The sequence below is a fragment of the Micromys minutus genome (assembly GCF_963924665.1).
Source record: "Micromys minutus genome assembly, chromosome: 12".
Lineage (NCBI taxonomy): Eukaryota > Metazoa > Chordata > Mammalia > Rodentia > Muridae > Micromys > Micromys minutus.
In genome coordinates this window covers 31,470,758-31,493,604 of record NC_137981.1, presented here as the reverse complement: position 1 = coordinate 31,493,604, position 22,847 = coordinate 31,470,758, and the positions used below count along the sequence as shown (strand labels likewise).

At 34.4% G+C, this 22,847-nt stretch overlaps 1 protein-coding gene across 3 annotated transcripts in view; it reads left to right on the top strand.

The window, feature by feature from the left end:
* The window catches only part of TASOR (transcription activation suppressor), a 46,429-nt gene that overhangs the window by 15,253 nt on the left and 8,329 nt on the right, over window positions 1–22,847 (top strand). For 2 of the 3 annotated variants that reach the window (XM_080926560.1, XM_080926561.1), the window contains exons 7-18: window positions 1,496–1,620; window positions 3,531–3,562; window positions 4,167–4,272; window positions 5,650–5,753; window positions 5,841–5,944; window positions 10,673–10,745; window positions 10,830–10,901; window positions 11,833–12,534; window positions 14,734–15,101; window positions 16,776–16,917; window positions 18,078–18,137; window positions 21,918–22,843. In XM_080926560.1, coding sequence (XP_080782686.1) covers window positions 1,496–1,620; window positions 3,531–3,562; window positions 4,167–4,272; window positions 5,650–5,753; window positions 5,841–5,944; window positions 10,673–10,745; window positions 10,830–10,901; window positions 11,833–12,534; window positions 14,734–15,101; window positions 16,776–16,917; window positions 18,078–18,137; window positions 21,918–22,843 — 2,814 coding nt within the window. The remainder of the gene's footprint in view (window positions 1–1,495; window positions 1,621–3,530; window positions 3,563–4,166; window positions 4,273–5,649; window positions 5,754–5,840; window positions 5,945–10,672; window positions 10,746–10,829; window positions 10,902–11,832; window positions 12,535–14,733; window positions 15,102–16,775; window positions 16,918–18,077; window positions 18,138–21,917; window positions 22,844–22,847) is intronic. The other variant, XM_080926562.1, reaches the window with a different exon arrangement.

Sequence of the window (22,847 nt, the reverse complement as noted above, 5' to 3'; positions counted from 1 at the left end):
GAGCTAAATCTCTTAGTTGGGCACCAGCTCCATTTCTGATGACATAATGTCTTCAGCGGTAGGGCCTTACAGTCAGTCAGGTTGTACAGGGGAAGCAGTAATCATGGTAGTAGCCTGTGATACTTGGATGTGGGACCCCTTGGCCAATGATTCAACAAAATGAAATCCATTCTTGGCATTGGGGGTTTTACTTGGCATCATAAGATGTCTAATTGTGGGCATTGTCCTCTTCCATTGTATGGTGAACCTAGAAGTAAGTAGTCATCAAAACATTTTTGTTGGGGCTGGACAGATGGCAAACCAGTGAAGAGCATTGCCTGCTCTTCCAGAGGACCTGAATTTGTCAGTATCACATGGCAATTCACAAATGTCTTAATTCCAATTCCAAGGGATCAGATGCCCTCTTTCTCCAGACAGACATATATGTAGGCAAATGTTCTTAAAATAATAACAAAAACTTTCTGCAGTACTTGTGGGAAATAGTTTGGCTTCTTGTTAAGGTATCTTAGTGGAGAAGACATATGACTGGGTATTTTTAAGAAAAACTGTATTATGTAAGACATCAGGGGCTTCGTCAGTTCACTACTTTTAGATACTAGTGTTATTGGTAGACTTGAAATATAGTAGTTACTGGGTTCTCTAGAACTTGTAAACTAGAGCTTTATATTTCAAAAAATGTTTTAGAAGTAGTTTGAGAGAAACAACATTAAAACCAGTAATTTCCCAGGGAAAAGGACTTAGTTTATTAGTTTATAGACTCAGACATTCTTTTAAAATAGAAATCAGGGGGCTGGAGAAATGGTTCAGCAGTTAAAAGCACTCACTGCTCTTCAAGAGGTTCTGAGTTCAATTCCCAGCTACCACAGGTGGCTCACAAGCATCTGTAATAGAATCCCATTCCCTCTTCTGGTGTGTCTGAAGACAGTGTTACTCCTATACATAAAATAATTCTTAACAAAAGAACAAAAGCAGAACTAAAATAGAAATCAGTGATGACTCATGAACAGGAGAAGGGAAGAGGATTGTGAGTAATAATCTACTTGAACATTTACACTTACAGTCTTTTGCACGCCTCCTTTGCTTCATTATTCTCAGTTGAGTTCCAGTTTTGTTTTGTCTTTTACACTAGCACAGAAAATGATATTTGATATTGGTTGAAGTTTTGTTTTTAGTTCTTTACTTTTTTATCAAGTTGGCTTTTCTGGGGTAATTTAGCTTAGGCTCTATTGTATGGTATTTTCATTAGGAAGTTAATTGCACATTCCTGCTGTCAACTCTCCTGAACTAAACTTCTGGGATACCTTGGTATCTGGTACAGAAGATACACAACAGAGTACACCTTTTTCTTTCTTTCTTTTTTTTGTCTAAGTGGACAAGCTCAAGGAAATTTTTTTTTTCTGCCAAAGCTGCTTAAATGGTTCTGTGTTATCAGTAAAATAATATATTTTCTCTACTACTTGCCTAAAGTGATAATTTTGTACTATTTTATTTTTAGTACTATTTTTACGAGTATGGGTTTGATGAAGTAAGACGAAGACCAAGACATGTTTGTCCCTATGCAGTTGTGTCTTTTACTTACAAAGATGATGTTCAAATTCCAAAGTTTATGCCTTCACTGAGGTAAGTCAGTTTTTTTTTAAATACAAAGAAATAGTTCAGAAGTGACCATTGCCCTCTTCAGCTTTTGTTGATATAAACTAGATGTTTTTTCATATTCATGATAAGTAGGATAAATTATTACTGTGAAAATAAGAAGTAAAGTTTACTTTGATTTACCTAGCTAAGTTGTGGAACCTTTTTTTCTTTTTCAACATTTATATGTACTTTAATAAATAGCAGGTTTTAAGTTTTAACTGGTTGTGGTATATGCTTGAACTCCCAGCACTTGGGACATAAGAGGACAGCTTTGGCTATGTAGTGAGTTTGAAGTCATCTTTACCCCGTGAGTCTCTTAACTTACCCAAACAGAAAATTTTTGGTTTTAGCTCTCTTAAAAATTGAGTTTCTATAAAACTCTTATCCCAAGCCAATGAAATATTTAGTTGAATGCCAAGACACTCTTAGTTTTAAGAGTCAGGTGATATTCAGTTTCTTTTAAAATTTATAAACATACTTAAATTAATTTTTCAAGTTACTGCTTAAAAAAGCCACTTATCTTTAATAATGCATATTTCCTAGGGTGATTTCTATTGGTTTTTAAATCAAATGTGCTTGATAAAGGTACTTTAATTGTGTTTTTAGCTTTGTGGATAAAGTTGTTTTGGCTGGCCTGTAGCTTAGTCCAGGCTTCAACTTGAGAAAATCTTACTTTAGCCTTCTGAGTGCTGATATGATAAGCCCTAATGGTACAGCCCTTTTTTTTAAATATTAATTAATAAGTTTTCCAGTACCAATTCCTATAACGCAGAGATGAGTGTGTTTCTCACTTTTGCTTCATGTTTATGAATGCTGACATTCATTCAGTTTTTCATAAATGATCTGTCTTGTCTCTTTGTCTCTTTTGGTACATAGTCTCTTATGTAAATATGGCTATCTTAGAGCTCAGTGTATATACCAAACTGGTCTCAGACTCACAGAGATTACCTTCCTTTGCTCCTTTCTTACTTTTTTGAATCCCTTCTGTCGACCCCCAGATTGTTTCAAACAAACATTGACAAACATTCATCCTATACTGTGAGTTTACCATGAGGACTCTTGCCTCGGGACCCCGCGTTTACTGGATCTTCTCTTCACCTGTTACTGCATAGCTCTTTCTTTCTTTTTATTATTATTATTATTATTATTATTATTATTTAGTCTTTTTTTTTAAACAGTGTAGCCATTATCTCCCTCCCTGTCCACCGCCTACAGTTCCTTACCCTACCCTCACCCCATCTCCAAGAGGGGGCCTCAAGTCATAGCTGTTTCATATATTAACTTATTGAGTGTCCTCTGATTTTTTTTTTTTCCCCCTTAAACTCTTGTACTTGTTTTTTTTTCTGTATAGCTCTTGAAATCATCATCATCTATTAAACTGTACTTGTTGATAATTACCTTTCTTCATCATTAGATTATAAATCCTTTGAAATATGAGGAACAGTTTTCTGTTTATATTTAGAATTCTATTGCCTAGAATTGTGCTTGGTAAATAATAAGAGCTTCAAGTTAAATGGCTATGGACAAATGTATATAGACTTTTTTTCTAATCTTATTTCCAAGATATAGTCAACAGATATTAATAAGTCTTATATCTGTTAATGGGTATGTAACTTTTTGAAGTATGAAATAGCTCTCATAAGTTTGGGAAAATATGGTAATAAGAGTAAGTTTCTAAGAATTAGGTTTACCAAATTTTGTAAAGAGTAAGTTTTTCTTAGAGGTTGGTGCTTCATTTCAGTTCAGTTTAAATTCTTGCTGTGCATGTGTGAGGTGATGGGCTCCATCCCTAGAAAGTAGAACAAAGCAGATAGTGTGTCAGGTCCTAAGTGTTAACTGTCATGTTGTTTCCAATCAGTAATAATCTTCCTTTCTTTTTAAAAAATTATTTGTAGATGTAACAGCTTTAATGCAGATAGAAACATAGGTAAGAGTCTTATATTTTTTGTTTTTACTTTTATAAGTTGAAAGTATAAACAGTGAAAGATTAAGTTAAGTGTTTTGTTTTATTTTCATAATGAAAATATGAAACATAAAGCAGGTGAGGTCATGTTGAAATGTAACAGAAGTACTTGATCATTGAAATATAAGGGCTCTTTTTAGAAGATGGACCAGAATTTCTGGCCTTGAATTGGGGGGAAAAAAATAAATTGGGTTTTACATTTGAACCAGAGGTTTTTGGTTTTGATAAAAAAAATTTTAAATGGTATTTTTTGTTTATCACAAAAATGAGAAGACAGGAGACATTAATCAGGTTTTTAATATCGTCTCCTCTGGAATATTGACTGTATTGTTTGTTCTGCTTTCTAAAGAGAGCACTTGACAGATTGGCTCTTCCTTGAAGTTGGATTTTTTTGTTTGTTTGTTTGTTTTTGTTAGAGGGAAAATATACCTGCAACTAGAAACCTAACATATAAACCTTTCCCTGAAGGGCATGTCACTTCTGTGGTTATTTTGTACTTAAAACCTTATTTCTAGTTACTTTTCATTATGGGCTATCAAGCAACTGGACTCTTGTTTCTTTTGTTTAGATAAGTTTAACTATACCTTGTGGAAAGGACAACTTTTAAATAAAGGAAAGCTTCTGTGTTATATTTCTTTGCAGTCGGCCAATCATGCCTTCTTACCTATCAAGCTGTAAGTATGTTTCTCTAAAAGAAAAAAGTGGAAGGCAGAGGGAGGATCCCAGGGAAGGGGAGTAAATGAGAGCAGAGCATAATTGCATATATGTGTGTATGCGTGTTATGCATGTGTGTGTGTGTGTGTGTGTGTGTGTGTGTGTGTGTGTGTGTGTGTGTGTATACTTCATATGTATTTCATATGTTAATCTAAGAAGTTAATTTCAAAAAGAAAATAGTAATTGACAGTGAAGGGGACTCTCAGTTTCTTTAGTTTTTGTTTGTTTGATTGTTTCTTTTTAAAAATTTTTGTTTGAGATTATCATTCTGGCTTGGAACTCTATTACCCAGGTAGTCTGCTTGCCTTATGTGTGATAAGATTTTAAGTGTGCGCCACTATTCCTGGCTTGCTTGCTGTTTATCTCTTATCAATTTTAAATTTTACTGTGGTCTGTTAAAAACTTAAATATAAATGTTAAGTGTATTTATAAATAGTTGATTTTGTAACTTCAGAAAGTTATTTTGCAAACAAACTCTGGTTCTCTACTTTGAAGGTGGCTGGTCAGATGTATATTATATTCTGAGTGGTTTTAAGTCTGAAAGATGAGTTTAAAATTTTATTCTATTTAGATTTAGTTAGAAGTTTATATATAATAGACTCAAAGTTGGCCAGTCTTATCTATGTATGGTGGCACATACTTTGTAATCCTACTACTTAGACGCAGGCAGAGGATCTTGAGCTCAAGGACAGTCTTGGCTTCATAGAGATGTCTAGACCTCTGTTTTGCAGTCCTTAGTGAAATCCTGCTTTAAAACAACACCACCAAAAAAAGGGGGTGGCTAAATATTGCTTTGTTGGAAAGAGCTTCGATGTGGTAAATTAATGTATATGCACTAATTATGTAACATAATAACTAAAAGTTTATTATTGAGGCTGGAGAGACCAGCTTCAGAGCTAAGGACACGGACTAGTCTTTCAGAGGTCCTGAATTCAATTCCCAGCAACCACATGGTGGTTCACATCCATCTGTAATGAGATCTGTTGGCTTCTTCCGGTGTGTCTGAAGAGAGTATATTCACATATATAAAATAAATAAATCTTAAGAAAATTTATCATTAATATCACAGAAAATTATATAAATGATTAAAGATGTAGGTCAGCGGTAGAATGCTTACCTACCATATAACCCTTGGGTTTCATAATCCTCATCTCCAAAAGATAACCTATACCAGCTCATACTTTAACTGTAAATGACAACTATTTACTCTTTCTGTTAGTAAAATTGACATGTAGGAGTAACATCTGACATAATCTAAGGTTGGCAGTGTGGCAGTATGTCTGATACAATTGCTAAAGATACAGGAATGCCAAACATGCTCTTATATTTTCTTTCAGTCCTGAGAAGTTAGATGTTGAGACAGTTATGAGTATTGATTGTTTGAAACAGAAAATTCCTCCTTCATTTTTTTATAAAGACACATACGTTGGTCCTAATGAAGGTAAAGTAATTAAATTTCATTTTATTGAAATATGTAAAAAGCAGACCTGATTGTATATTTTACTGTGTATTTTTTTTTTTGTCTCAGTTTTAAAGAATGGGATGTATTGTAGCCTTTATGAAGTTGTAGAAAAGACAAGAATTGGAAGTAACATGGAGTGTTTACTGCAAAAACTGGAGAAAGAAAAACTTGTGAGTGAAAAGTTTCAAGTATTTCCATTATCCCTTGAAAATGTTATTAATGCTTTAACTTATTTTTGCTTTTGGAAATCCGGCAGTCTATTGGATGCCCTTTCAATCAGTAGTATTTTACTGTCAGTAGCAGTAGTGCTTTTTTACTTTGGAGATGGGCTCATTTATGTAGTCTTATCTGACCTGGAGTTTGCTATGTAAAACAGATTATTTTTCTTTTTATCCAGGACAGTAGACTTGTTTGTGATTATAACTGTTTTATGATTATCAAAAATATTTATGAAATACTGAATGAAACAGACTTTTGAACAAAGTTATTTAAATATAGTTTGGTTGAGGAGAGACAGTAGTTTTGAAAAATGTATTTTGTGTGTGTGTATGCACACTTGTATTTATGTGCCCTGTATATGTAATTGAAGCCTGTAGATGCCAGAAAGTGTGTCAGATCCTGTGGAACTAGAGTTATAGGTGATTGTGAACCTCCATGTGGATGCTGGAAATCAAACACAGGTCCTCTGCAAGAACAGGGCTTCCTAACTGCTGAGCCATCTCTGTCTGCCATAGAGAGAATTAAGTACAGATTCAAAAGAACAAGACATTTGAAGAATGTTTAAGAGAAGATACAACAATAACATTGAACTATCTGGGAAGGAAGTATTAGGAAGCTGTTTCATTCAGTGCTTTTGAGCCAGTATTGGTGTGGGAATTTGGACTTTTGACTGGAGAACTGTAGATTTTGGAGGAAATAGAGTAGGGATCAGGCCTGAATATGTATATATTATCTTTTTTTTTTTTTTTAATTTACCTAGGTTACTTAGTAAATCAAAGATAAGTTGGGTAATAGTCCATTAAAGGGTATTGGTAGATTTGATGAGAAATCAATAATAGTGATATTGACTAGGTACTATCCAGTGTAGTAGAGAGAGAATACCTAGTTTTGGTAGAGTCAGGTTAGATGTCAGATTGTGATTGGAGAATGCATATATATAGCCAGTATGTATGGATTAGCTAAAAGAGAAGTAGTTTCAGAGGAGAGAATTATTTTTTTTCATGAGAAATGAATGTGATCAGCATTCAAGTTTCTAAAGAGTTGTAAAACTTTTTTTTAATAGTGTGTTAAAATTTTAATACAAGTTTTCAACAGTGATTTTTTTTATTCCTTACATTGAGCCTTGGTTTCTAGGTCATCAAATGGAGATTGATATCAGTAATTTTCAGAGGTTTCAACTACATTTAAAATGGGTATATAGCGTTTCATCAGGTGCATACATATGGATTTAATCAGTCTCTGGTATAATTATATCTGAGATTATATATAAAGCCTATATGTACAGTATTAAACAATTTTGTCCTGAGTATAGAAATACTTGGCATAGGTGTCCTGTAGTAATCTCAGTCTTTTTTTTTTTTTTTCTGGTAAAAACACTTTTTATGTTTGGTTTTGGTTGGTTTTGTTTTCTGAGGCAGGGTCTTATATAACTTGGGCTACTATTAAGGATAGCCTTGAAATTCTGACCCTCTTGCCTATATTTCCTCAGTGCTGGAATTGCAGTATCCAACCACTATCACCATTACTTTTTATTGTGAATATGCCTTTATGTTTAGATCTCTTACTTGCCTCTGAATGCCCAATGTAATTATTCTTCATAATGAAAATTCTGTTATGTTCCTAAGTTGAGAAAGTGAAATTTTAAATAGTAGGTTTGGGTATATAGAGATACTATGTTCTAGAAGCTAACTATTGAGAGTTTGTACAGTAAGAGGTTATGGTATCTGTTATTTCATTTAAAAAAATACAAGTCAGGATAGGAAAGATGACATTTTGGGCTTCACCTAAACAAGTGAGTTAGATTTGAAAGAAGGGTCTTTGTAGCATGGTAGATCTTAAAGGGACATTGGCAACCCTCAAGAACATGCTATCATTGATTGATTACTGTATTCTGAAAGTCAGGCTTTTGAAGTCATTTATCCAAGCTTGTAGGTATAAATAGTATTTTACTGTGATTTTCTTTTTTCTTTTTCTTTTAGCTTGTGGGGTTTTTGTTTTGTTTTTTGAGACAGTTTCTCTTATATAACCTTGGCTTTCCTGGAACTTACTGTGTAAAACAATAAACTCTCAGAGATGTGCCTGTGCCTCCTGAGTGCTTTTATTAAAGGTATGCAATACCATACTCACTCCCATGATTATTTGAAATTAAAAAATAAAGCGGTGGTGGTGGTGGTGTTGTATGCCATTAAAAGAGGCAGGAAGATCTCAAGAGGTCTAGTTTAGCGTGGTCTATAGAGGGAGTTCTAGGACAGCCAGGGCCACACAGAGAAACTCCATCTAAAAATAAAACAAAGCAAAACAGCCTCACAAAAATAATGTTTTAGCCAGGGTTTTTCTGCTGTGAGCAGACTCTATGATCAAGGGAATGTCTTATAAGGACAACATTGAATTGGGGCTGGCTTACAGGGTCAGAGGGTCAGCTCATCATCAAGGTGGGAGTGGGGAACAGATATAGTTCAGGAAGAGCTGAGAGTTCTCCATCTTCATCTGAAAGCTACTAGAAGACTGGCTCCCACATGGTTAGGAGGAGAGTCTCATTGCCCACCCCCAAGTGCCACACTCCATTCAACAAGGCCACACCTCCTAAGAGGCACACTCCCTGGGCCAAGCATATTCAAGCCACCACAAACAAAAAAATACATTTAGTAAAAGCCCAGCACACATTACTCTTTTTCCTATACTTTTCTTGAGAGGCTTGTATTTTCTTGCTAATTTAAACTTTGACTTTATTCTTTCATTGTGTAATATAGGGCTCAAACTTCATTCCCCAAACTATGTAGAAAACTCCCTGAATAATTTATTGAATAATCCCTATTTTTTATTTTCTGTGTGTAAATGTGCATGTGCTGTTGTTGTTCTCTGTGTAAGTGTAAGTGGTTGTTGAATCCTAGGCTTTGAGCTATATCTGTAGGCACATTTCTCAGTACAATTTCTTCTTCTATGTTTGGAAATTTCTCTGCTCTCTGAGTCCTGGTATTAACGGTGTGAGCCACCACATAACTGAAACTAATCTTGAAACCCTGAGTTCCCTGAACTATTCTTAAAACTCCGCCTTGACTGCTTAAGTGCATAACTGCATAACCACTCCTGCCTATGGATTTAGTGTTCACTGGTTTGGATTTTTTTTTTTTTTTTTTTTTACTTTGATAACAGAATTGTGTATTTTATAAATGTATGATATACTTTTTCTTTCTTATTTCTAATTTAATAGCATTGTAATCTAAATAGTTTTTAAATGCATCTTTTTATAAGTATATATTCCATAATTGTTGAATGCTAGCTATATCATTCTAACTTGACAAATTTTATTTATTTAGGAAAAGAAAACCGTTTACTAAGCAATTTGTTTTGTTTTGAGACATGGTCTTGCTATGTAACCCTGGCTAGCCTGGAGCTCATTATGTAGACCCAGGCTAGCCTTGAACTCAGTGGTGATCTCTTCCTGCTTCTGATTACCAAAGGCTGTGATCAGTAGGGTACCTCATCTACTCCAAGAGAAGGTTTTTAATATGGGTACAAGTGTGATATTCTTGCCTTTCAGGATCAGCTCTGAGTCTTCAGTAGTTTTTGTTGTTAGTTTGACTCCTAACTCCTTGTTGTTGAACATGGAGTATTAAACACGGAATCTAGGACTTCATGTGTGCTAGACCATTTTTTCCCACAAAGCTATAATTCCCAGGTATTTCCTTTTATATTTTGAAAAGAACTGTTGGAAATTCCAGGGCTATCCTTCAGCTTGTGATCCTCTTATTTCAGCCTCCCAAGTAGCTGAGATTATAGGCCTGTGTATATATGTGTACACATGTCTGATGCTCATGAGGCCAGAAAAAAATGCATTGGAACCCCAAGAACTGGCTGTGAGGCCCCATTTGTGAGTATTAGGAACCAAACCTTGCTTCTCTGCAAAAGAAGCACATACCCTTATTAAGCAGTGGTGGTACATGCCTTTGATCCCAGCCCTCTGAAGGCAGAGGCAGGTGGATCTCTTGAGTTCAAGGGAAGCCTGGTCTACAGAGTGAATTCAGTATGACCAGAACTACACAGGAAAACCCTGACTGGAAAAACAAACAAGCAAGCAAACAGCAAGTACCCTTAACCGTTGAACCATCTCTCCTGTTCCTGCTTTGTAAATCTTCTGGGGGAATGTTTCTGTTTTTTGTAATTACTGGTATTTTGTGTGTCACTTTCTCCACGTAGTTAAAAGGCTCTTGTACTGTTTGTCATCTCTGGAAGGTAAAATTATGTAACACGAATGATACTTACAACATATTTCATGGAACATTTATCTTGAATTTTCATAGGCAGTTATTTCAAAGCCTGCTTTATAACCAATGTCCAGCATACTACCTAGCAATTCATGTCTTTTGCACTAATGAGAAATAATAGAAGTCTGTATTATTTAACATCAATATATTTCACAGATAATTACAATTATTTCAAGAACATTCTCAGTATATTATAAATAATAAGTTCTTACTTGATTGGAATCTTTAGCAGTTAGTTTAGCTTTAATGTTATTAAATGTTTAATGTTTTGCCATAGTGAAGAGTTTTAACCTAATCTAGTATTATTAGTTTCTTAAAACAATGATTATAGTTCTTTATACTTAGTAGAAAATGTCTCTTTAAAAGTAGTAGTAATAAAGGTGTATGTATAACTTTTGTCTCCCCAAACTACAGGTTCTTGTTAAACCTTTAGGAGACCGAGGGTACCTTTTTCTTCTTTCTCCTTTCCAGATGGTTTCTCCATATGGTAGGTAGTCTGGCCTTATTTAATTTTACAGTTAAAAAAAAAAAGCTAAAATACTTTGATGAGTTTGGCTTTTTTTCTTTTTAGAACATCAAACTGTCAAGTCTCGAATCCTACATGCTTTGTTTCTGTTTCAAGAACCTAGATGCCTAATTATCAGTAAGTTGTTTCTTAATGTCCAAATATGCTTGCTGGTAGACAATTATTGAAATCTTTTCAATAAAGCTACATTCTATCTCTTTGTGGAATTAGCAATATAAGACATGACTTTGACATGTTCCCTTTCTCCTTTTTTTTTTTTTTTTTTGGTATGCTATTACTTCTGGCCTTGAAATTTTTTTAACAGTGGTAAAACTTTGGGTTTTTGTTTTTTGTTTTTTGTTTTTTTTTTTTCCAGTGCTTTCATTAATGATTTTTTTATTATGTTTTTTTCAGTACTGCAGCTCATTAAGAGTTTTATATGACCCAGTTTTCTTTTATTCATATGTGTATTCAAGTATTTGTGATTTTAAAGTATATGCCATATTAAACTGAGACCTTTCAGAGTTAATTAGAATTTAGGATATTTATATTAGAGAAGATTTGGCTGGTTGCCTTTTAACGATAAACTTGAATGCTATATTAAGGAATTTCACTAATGAGTTTACTTCTGAATTAAGCCTAGATATTTTTTTTTTTTTTCAGTTGTGGCTACTCAGTTCATGGATATGCACTTATGAGAAAATGCATTTATATAAAGTTAAAGCTGTTACTTTATAAGAAAAAGTAATGATATTGTTATTTGTGAACTGATACTGCTTAGAATCTTACATCTTGCTTTTTTTCCCCTAACCCTTTGCAATTTGCTTGCCTCCATTAGTGAATGGATTTTTTTTCCATTAAGAATTTGTTGTCCTTTTCACTTGTTTTGGTTCCTAGCCTACTTTAAGCAGAAGCACGTTGCTTATCAGTTTGTGTACTATTTTGTGTATCAGAAGCAGATGCTGGCTCAGCATTAAAGTTCAATGTGGTTATACTTCAGTAATAGGCATATTTGTATTTTATTAGTTTCCTTATTGCTAATATAGCTTATTCTTTTGTTTATTTGCAGCACAAAAAAGTGTAAATAATACAACCCCACTGGAGAGGCATGAGAACTTATCAGATATATTGAAAATAACTCAGTTTTTACAGTTTTCTTTGATTCAATGTAGAAAAGAATTCAAAACTATAAACACTATAAATTTTCATTCCGTTGTTGAAAAGTATGTAAGTGATTTTTTTAAGCGAGGTTTTGGTTCGGGTAAACGAGAATTTTTTATGTTTTCATATGATTCACGGTTAGATGATAGAAAATTCCTATACGCAGCACCAAGAAATAAATCCCATATTGATGACTGCTTACATACCTACATTTATCAGCCAGAAATGTATCAGTTACCTATTTTTAAATTAAAAGAGTTATTTGAAGAAAATCGAAGACGTCAACAATTTAGTCCACTTTCAGATTATGAAGGTCAAGAAGAAGAACTGAATGGTTCAAAAATGAAGTTTGGAAAACGGAATAACTCAAGGAGTGAGATTACTGAACCTGAACAGCAGAAGTCATCTCACTCATTGGATTATGATAAGGATAGAGTCAAAGAATTGATTAATTTAATTCAGTGTACGAAAAAAAATGTGGGTGGGGATCCAGATACAGAAGATGCAAAAAACAAAAATGTCTTGAAGAGGAAGCTTGAAGATCTACCTGAAAATATGAGAAAGTTTGCCAAGACAAGCAATTCATCTGAAAGTTACCATCTAGATGAAGGTAAAATAACATCCTTTTTTATGATCAAAGCCAAAACACATGACCTTGGTTCTGTTCTTCCCATGTTAGAGATACTCAAAGTACTAAGCCTGAGAGCCAAATACAAAATGTCCTGGGTATTTGGTTAGGTTCAGGTTTTATGTTTTTCCCCCCATCTCTGTTGATGCACGGTTTCACACTGGAGCTCTAGCTGGCCTGGGATTCTCACCAGTTTTTCTTCCTCAGCTTCCCAGAATGCACAGTTAAGGTGTGAGTGTGCCTACCTGGCTTGTTCAAGATTGGTTGGTTGACTTTTGAAGTTTTTACAGTTTATTAATCCTATTCTTAGGAATATTACATTGTCACAGTAGGGAAGTCATTGCAGTGGGTTTCCACTTTGCCCTGTTACCCACTCCCAGCTTACTCTGTTGCTAGTACTAACAGTAGCCTTTGCAGTCTGCCAGCTTCCATTTTCTTTTCATTCAGATGTGCCTCTTGCTGTTTGTGGTCCTTTTTGTTTTCAACAAGTTGTGTTTTTCAAGTGTGTGTTAGGGCTCAGTTTTTCTTTGTACAATTCAAGAAAATATAAGATATCCTGAATTCAGTTAGTTATCTTCCCACTACCAAAATGAGTTCTGAATCCAAATACGGGGCTCTGGTATGGCTTTGACAATTTCATGTTTCCCGAATTTCTTCTATTGCCTCCCCAGAGTGACAGACTTGATAATCATTTATTTCCTTTGATGAAGTATTTGGTTGTTAATGAACTTCTGGTCCAGTTAATTACTGTGTTATTTGTAATGAAGATGGATCCCCAGGCAGCTAAAGAATAAAAGTGATGTCTCCTGGTTTCATAACGAAACTTATGATAAAATACAGTCGTGGCCATTCATTTGTGTATATATAGCTACTTTCACACTGAGGTGGCAGAATTACAGCAAAGACTGTGTGGCCTATGATGTTTCGAATATGTACAGTCTGGTCCTGTATGGAAAACATTTACTCTTGTATGTCACACTTCTCAATGGCATAGCTTGAGCTAATTTGCTAACGCTGTCACTCAGAGCTTGAAGTTAGTTCCTGCACTTTAAATTATGGTTATTTGGTGAGAGATGTTTGTTTATTTTAGGCTATTGCTTAATGAATGCATCCTTCTGAATTAAAAATTAAATTAAATTTTTTATATTCAGGCATATAAATCCTGTTGTTGCTTTGTAGTGTCCTTTTAAGTTGATAGAAATGAGATTTTTGTCATAGTGTGTTTAAGAATTCTAAGTAAGTTAAATATTTATATAGTGTTAGCATTTCTATACTGGCTAGTACAGAAGTATGAAATGTGAAGTTTGAGTTTTTGTTTTGTGCCCAGGAATTTTTGCTGTAGTAATTCCCATTCTTCCATTGTTTGTTGAACAATTTTACTTGTCTGCTTTTCAAATGTGTTGGTCTCTTACTGGGTTGGTGGCTTTATTATTTACTTTTATGCTCTGATTGAACCAAAAGCCTTGCTCATGCTATATAAGTGCGCTCTAAATCTCTTCTCTTTTTGAAGCAATCTGACACTAAAATAACTAGATTGCTTTGGGCAAAGGACGAGTAAACTTGTCCTCTTGCCTTGGCTTCCCAAGTATTTGGGACAGGTGTATTTCACCAGACCTCGAACCTTTATTTTTAATTTTTGATTATTTTTTAACTTTTAAATTAGGGTGAAATAAAAATACACTTCACCAGTTGTAGAACTGTATTAGAACATACTGAAAGGAACACTTAACCATCTCAGAAAGGTCTATTTGACTGTGGTGTTGTTTTATGTAACTTTTAAGGCTTTTTTAAAATTTGATTTAGGTTTTTTTTTTTTTTTCAGTGTCTGTGTCTTAGCTCATTTGTGTCGTCCTTGTTTTTTAGATTTCCTTAATCATTTCAAAACCTCTCTGTGTTGTTTTGTTAAGTTTTATTTTCAGTATTTGCTTTTCAAGACTGTTTTAGATTAATAAAGTATGGCCATGCTTGTTGCTCTTCCATGCGTTCTTTAAGTTTTCAGAAACAGTTATAGTAAAATACATAAACACATTTAGTCCCTATACATAAATGTCTTAAAAGTGACTTTTAAGATACATTTGATTTTTACAATATATTACATTTTGTCATCCTGCCATTTGATGAGTATACTGACTTAAAATACCAAAAAGGAAAAAAAAAAAGAATTTTCTTTCTTTTCCTTAGAATCTCCACAGTCCATTGGCTTACTTGGACATGATCCTAACTTGAGACTGCAGCAAGAAGATGCATGCAACACTGGAGAAATCCACAAGCTTTATAATTGGCTATCGGAAGCACTAGCAAATGCACGACACTCAGATGCATTCCTGACAGATACAGTCAACAAGGCCTTAGGATTGAGTAGCAGTGGAACCTATGAAGAGCTAAAGCAAAAGTGTGATTATGAGTTGAACCCTACTTTAGATAAAAAAGAATGTGAGCAGCCTGCTTGTACAAAAATTGAAAATGTGCATTTTAAGGATGCTCAGAGCCCATTGCTAGAAGTTGATACAGCATCTGTAAAGTATCCTCCTCTTCTATCCAGCAGTGAGGTAGGCATTAACCATAAGCTATATTTAAAGGAGTAAATATACTCTTTTAATTATTGTGTGTCCTCTAGAGAGTATAGGTATATTTCAGAGAGTGGCTTTTCCTTTCTAAAAGAACTAAGTAAAAGTGTTTGTCCAGGAGGGTGATTCTAAGCTACTTGTTGAAAAAAGGTAAATACTGAAGTAATTGTTTCCTATATGTTTGTGTGCTTTATATAATCTAAAGTTTCCCTGTTTGTCAGATTAGTATGGCAGGAGTTAATTTCATACTGTTTTATAAAGAAACGAGTTCTAAAAACCCTGGCTGTTTTATGCTTTAACAGAATCAAGGTGAAGTAGATGAAGCAACTGAACCTAGTAACATAGTGTCATAAATTAGGTGTTGTATATTGTGCAAATACAAATGAGTAGCCTTTGGAATTATCTTTTGAGGTAATCCTTAGTTTTGCTTATTAAGGAATCCAGTTCGTTTATGTATGGTTTGTGCTTAGTAGACAAGTCATTTCCTGCATTAGGTAGTTTCCTAAATGAGGAGCTATATCATTGAGGAATAATACAGATGGCACTGTATTTTTAAGAGTTCATAGTTAATTTATTCTTGTACCTTTGAATAAAAGTCACGTATGCATGTCTAAGCCTTTCTATATGTAGTTTGTGGATACTTATTTTGAGAAGATGGTGGTAGGAGGTTTATGTGGTAGGCATTGAAATACTAAGTTATACTGTTAGTATTTCTCAGTATGTTTATCGAGAGTGTGGGCTGAGCATCACCTGCTTCCTGTTTTTGTAACTGTAGGGTTTTATTCTTACTTATTTAAAGTATTGCCTGTTATCATTTTTAAATTACAATAATAAATGTATTGCATATTAGTTTACCTGTTACTGCTTTAAGTCAACACCAGTTTTACATGTGGTGTGTATTACTTTAAAGATTTATTTATTTATTTACTTTATTCATATGAGTATTTTGCCTATATGTCTGTATGTACCATATGCCCCCCTGGTGCCCTCTGAGAACAGTAGAGCTGTCAGATCTTTTGGATGAAGTAGATTTAAGATGTTGTGAGCTGCCATGTGGGTGCTGGGAATTGAACCCTTGACTTTTGCAAGGAAAGTTATTGTCCTTTATTGCTAAGCCATCTCTCCATCTCCAAATACCTTAAAATTTTTTTTTACTGTATTTTAATTTTGTGTATATGTGTGAAGTTCAGAGGATAACTTTTGAAAGTTCATGCTCTCTTTTCATTGTGTGGATCCTGAAGAAAGCTACTTCAGGTCATCAGACATGCTGGCAAGTGCCTTTATCTACTGAGCCACCTTTCCAGTCTCCAGATAACTTTTAAGGATAATATATTGTTTATTTATTGGGTGGAGGTGTGTGTTTGTTTATGACAGGGTTTTACTCTGAACTTGTGGCTGGCCTGTAACTCATTATATAAAACTGATTGGCCTCATACTTTTGATTTTCCTACTCTGCCTTTTCATCCTGATTATAGGCAAGTGCTTCTATTCCTTGCCTTGGCAAAATATTTTTTAATTAGAAGCTAGAGTATTACACTGTTACCATGTAGCTTTTATTCATTTGTAGACTGTTTGTGCATCTGCTGTGAGGAAGTAGTATAGTCTTGACATTAAAATTAAAAGGATACTATTGAATGCATGTACTTTCATTTTTAGAATCCGAATTTAATTGTCAATAATTTTGAAGAGTGCAGTCTCTGTCCCACTGTTGCCATTGAGCATGGATTCCTTAGACAACATTCTACGTCAAATGATGATGAAGAGACAGAAATACATTGGAAATTGATTCCAATTACAGGTAAGGAGTAGTAACTCATTCGGTAATAGGTTTGCTTCCTTTTACTTAAGGACCACTTTCTTGGAGAGTTCCATCTTTTCTAGATTCCACTCTACTTATCTTATTTTGGCTCTGCCATGAGTCTTTATTTTGAGCAATATATTGCTTATCACTATTCTTCATTGACAGCAAATATCTGCAAAAGGGCCTATTAATACAGGGATGCAGGGCATAGTTACTCTTATGGAGTTTATTTAGTGTGGATATTATCAATTGAAAACTACAGACAGCAACTTGGAGAAGTAGGTGTTGGAATGAAGTGTTGCTGTTTGGGTAGCCATTACTTTTCAACTTACTAACCTAAACTTCACTACAACAAGCTAGAATGTGGTTGAGGCTCATCGGTGTGAAGGAAATTTGATTTCCTAATGATTCATTCTGGAGCACATCCTGAAAAGACCAAATGCAAATACCTAATGAAAGCTTATTGAACCACTGGTGTTTGACAGTTGTTGAAAGATTGTCATTTGTAATAGTTTTACTTATCCATGCACACACTACATGCTCTTAATATTCCCACTTGATATTCATGTTTGCTAGTTCAATATGTTTGGAATTGTTTTCTGGGCACATCTTTTCTATTCCTGTACCTTTATTTAGCCTTTGGAAAGAAATCGAAGGAAGAATGACTTGGCTGAAAAGTAGATGGCTTGTGACCTACAATCTATGAGACCTATAGGGAGTCTGAGAAGAATTTCTAAAACTTGATGAGTTTCCGTGGGCTTCAGCACTGTTCTCTACTTCATACTTTACTGAAGAAGGCAAGAGACCCTAGACCTGATGCTAGAGAGGGAATTGATACTCTTATGAAATTGGAGGCATAGTGATACTTGGAAATCAAATAGAAAGTAGTTTGTAGGTGGTGGTTATCTTAACCTTTCTTCATTTAAGCACCTTCATAATTGCTTTTGAGTTGTTTAAAGAAGTAATACAGGTGTTGATCTTCCACGTCAACTGAATGGAAAGGGAAACAACTTCCCATTTCCAAATAACCTATCAAAAAATATTTAGGCAAAAGAAGGACTATTCCTTTGTTAGCATTTGTGGTTATCCGAAAGGTGCCTAATGGGTGTCACTGATATCTGAAGAGAGTCTACAAATCTAATGGATGCTTTCCTCAGGAGGGAATGCAGGAAGCCCAGAAGACCAGCATGGGAAACATGGTGAGAAACAAACACCAGGTGAGAAGGCTCACTTTGCTTTTCTTCCCAATGTGCCCTTCTTCAGAATTGCTAATTGCATTCTGGTTCTTCAAGTAGGGCATGGATTTACTTTGTGCTCCATACAGAAAAGCATAGGCAAGATCTCTTAACTATCATTTTTAACTTACTAGTTTAATTGTATCAGATAGTTTTGTTATATAATCTGTGTTGTCTATCTGATAAGGTGACTTAGTAGGAAAATGAAAATGTTTTCTTAGTGTGTTTCTTCAGATAGTTTATAAGAATCAATCTTTACTTTAAAATAACAGAATGTCAAAAACTTTTTTTTCTTTTCATACTCTGTTCACAATCTTGAAATTTTTTTGGCCTACTTTTTAAGTATAAAGCTAACTTCTGCAGATGGTTTAAGAGATTGGAAACTATTTTCAGAAAGAAAAGTAATACTAATAGTTTCCCCTCACTGTGTGTGTTTGTGGCATTTTCTTGCCTGAGTTTGATAGTGATCTATTTAAATGTTTCCATTTGTTTTAATACCTTACTCTTTAAGAAATCATATGGGTCTTTTGTTATTAATATAGGAAGGAAGTTACATGACTTCTTTAGTATTCTTGGGAGAAGTCTGAAGGTTTTTTAATTTGTAAGTAAAGCTAGATGGCTTTCTTTATACACTAACCCTTCTCATAGTTTTCTTCAAGATCTTTATCTCCTAGGAAAGATGACTTATTTTTGAAAATACCTGATGTAATAAAGTATATAAATTTTTAGTGTATAGCTCAGTAATGTTCATATAGGTATAAACTGTGTAGCTGCTACCTAAGTCAAGATATACAGCAGTCCCAGGAACCTTCTGCATTATCTTGTGTTGTGATCTCTCCATTTAAAACAGGTGGCCACTAATATCACTTTCTTTACCGTATTTTAAATTTTGTCTTGATAAATTGAATCCACTTGTGCCTGTTTGGCTCTTTCATTCAACTTTCTGTCAAAGTTTCATCTATGCTGTGTATTGTCAGTAATTCTTTGTAGGAGAAACAGTTACCTTGTTTGAACTTCATAATGTTCTATAGACATACACTTTTCCTTGAGACACTGTATTTATATTTTGTAATTGAAAGTAGATCTAAGTGATATTGCTGTATGAGAAATAATGCATTCTCTTCACATGTTAAAAGTCAAATGACTGGTACTTTGTCAACAATCAGTAAAATAACATGCATTATAGTCATTGACATCTATTAAATCATTTATTGGTGAAGATGTGCTTTTTTATTGATGAAGATGAACATTTTAGAACATTTTGATCTTAAAATCATTTGGATTAATTTATACAAAATTGAGTGGTGTTTATATATAATTTAAATAAATTTATTTTGCTTTATTTAGTTATTTGATAAAGTGACTTGTGGGCGTATATTGGGTATGAGGAGTACATTTGACAATATAGATGTGAATACATACATACATACATACATACATACACACATACACACATACACACACACACACACACACACACACACACACACACACACACACACACCCCAGAGGAAAACTTTGGTTTCTTCCTTTATTGCTGTTGTCCTTAGTGCTTTGAGACAGGGTCTTCACTGAATTAGAAGCTCGCCCTTTGAGTTAGGCTGTTTTGCTAGGAAGCCCCTAAGGTTTACCTCTCTTACCCTACAATGTAACAGGCATGTGCATCCATGCCTGGGTTTTTTCATGTATTGTGGAGATTTTAACTGTGGTCCTAATGTTTGCACAGCAAGTGCTTTTACCCACTGACTATCCCTCTAAAATTATTATGGTTGTTGTTATTTTTACTATTATTGAAACCCTGTATTAGGCAGGGTTCCCAGGTGTAGCCCTGGCTGTCTTTGAACTAGGTGTGTAGATGAGGCTGGCCTTGAATTCACAGATTTGCCTGCCTCTGCCTCCCAAGTGCTAGGATTAAAGGTGTGTGCTCCACTCTTGGCTTGCTTCTAGAAATTTTTAATATGGAATACTCTACATAGGAATTTCAAGTTAGCATTTAATTTTTTTTTTTAAAAAAAAAGATGCTTAAAATTCATATCTTGATGGTTCCCCCATCCTGGTGGTATGACAGCTCAAGCCTAGCTCTGATTTCAAACATATGTTAAAGACTATATTGTCATAAAATAAATGTATTGAAAACTACCTATATTTTTAAAACTTACATTATTTTAATCAAAATATTTGCTCTTAATTTATCTAGTACTCAGGATGCCAGAGCAGGAAGATTTATGAGTTCAGAACTACCCTGACCCCACCTCATAAAAACAAAAGGGAATGAGGGGGTTAAAAAAAAGTATTAAGTATGTTTGCTTTGTCCTCAATAGGTCAATCATTGGTTACCAACTTCTTATATATATTTGTCTATATGTTCTATATGTATTTTAAACTACATTTCTAATGTTGTAAATTTAAGTGTAGAACATTCAGTATTCCTCAGTCTTAAAAGAACTTGAGCTTTATGTTTCATACAGTTTTAATTGTTGACAAATTGGATGTTTTGACCTCTGTGCCTGCTGTTTGCTCTGGAAGTGTTTCTGCAGTAACTGCATGCAGTGGTCATGGCATTGAAAAAGTGCGAGTATGGGGATAATAAAAGCGGAGTTTTTTTGTAGAAAGAATGCACAGTTACATCTGAACATAAACTTGGATTGTAAATCCACTGTAGGTACCATAAGTTTGACAATGTACTTTCTGATTTAGAGTTCACCATTTTCTATACTACAGTAGTAATATATTAGGAAATCATGTTAGCTAAGCAATTTTTTTTTCAATCTTAAAATTGTGTGATAAATTTTTAGGCAAAGATCTTGACTTATTTTTAAAACTATATTATGATAAGTTGATGTTAAATATATTTTCCTCTTATATTTAAAACTAGACTTAGGGTGCTTGTTTTGAAAAGTAGTTTTAAAAACTTATTATATTTGAACTTAAGATATGTGGGGGAAAACAACAGTATGATCTCAGACTGAGCCACTTACAACAAGTCAAAAGTTGAAGTCTCATTACTATTGGATTACACAAAGACTTTGTAATCCAAAATTCAGAGTAGCTATCCTATTTGTTATGGAATTATTTACAAATTAAATAAAAATACTTGAGGGCATTATCAAAGACAGCTATAAAATATGTTTAATTCCTACTTTGTTGAACCTTTCTTTCCTGACAGAATGAGTCTGGTAGGCTGTAGGTCATCTGTTAGCCAACCTACATGTGGGGGGTCAGCCTAAAAATAGGAAGCTAATTTTCTAAGATCTTAAACACTGCAGTATTTCTTTCTATTGGGCCTTCTTCCAGTTGGCCTAGACTACATTCTTACACGAACACAGCACATTGTCTTTTACTCGGCCGTGGATACAGCAGTTTAACAGTCTGCTAACATCAGGTGGGTAGAATGGTAGGAAAACAAGAGTAGAAGTGATTTAACATTTGTTTATGCCAGTCAGGCACTGGTGGGTTTTGGTTTTTGTTGTTGTTTTTAAATATTTGTCAAGGGGTACTTTTGAACACTTGGAAAGAAACTTTCAGTCTTGTTACTCTGTATACTGAAATCAAAGCCTATCCTATAAGTAGAGCAGATAGGACATGGGATTTACACAGTTTATTGAGGTTTTAAATTTACTTTGCAGTGGATAATTTTAAATATATACCTGAGCTGATGTGTTTTTAACTGAGTTTTTGTTCATTTGTTTTTTAATGATACATTTAATTAAATGTTTTTAAATACCATTTGGATTGCTCTTATTATAAATTCTTCTTATATAGGAATGAAATCACCAAGAGAACAGCTGGTGTGTCCACCACCAGTGGAGGCCTTTCCTAATGATCCTCGGGTCCTCAGTAGAGAAAGAAGCTGTGATTACCAGTTTCCATCCTCTCCGGCTACAGACAGTGTAAAAGGCACCACTGAGGAGGACACTGTAGCAGGTCAGGCAATGACAGTGGAAGAACAGTGTGTACCAGCAGCAGAACTTCCTACAGTGAGCGAGACTACAGAGAGTACAGTGTTAGGAGAGTTCCATCTCTTCTCAAGAAAGATAGAAGAGATTTTGAAGCAGAAGAATGTTACATATGTTAGTACAATTTCCACACCTCTCTTTTCAGCACAAGAGAAGATGAATCGCCTTTCTGAGTTCATATATTCTAAGACTTCTAAAGCTGGTGTTCAGGAATTTGTAGATGGTTTGCATGAGAAACTAAATACTATTATTATTAAAGCATCAGCTAAGGGTGTGAATTTGCCTCCAATAGTGAGCCCTAATCATTCTCATGCTGCAACAGCATTGAACTCTCTGGGAAGGCATGTTGTATCAATTTCCTCAAGTGACTTCAACAGTAAAGACCTTTTTGAACCACTCTGTTCTGGACATTTAAGAGATGACAGTTCTAATGAACAGTATTCCTCTTCAATGGAAGTAGAAATGAATCAACCGCACCACTGCAAAGAGTTAATGTTGACCTCTGATCACACTGTACCTGGTGATACTGTCTTGGAACCCACAGAAAAAGAAATAACAAAATCACCCAGTGATATAGCCATTTCTGCACAACCAGCACTTTCAAATTTTATAAGCCAGTTAGAACCTGAAGTATTTAATAGTTTGGTTAAAATCATGAAAGATGTCCAGAAAAATACTGTGAAATTTTACATTCATGAAGAAGAGGAGAGTGTGCTTTGCAAAGAAATAAAGGTAA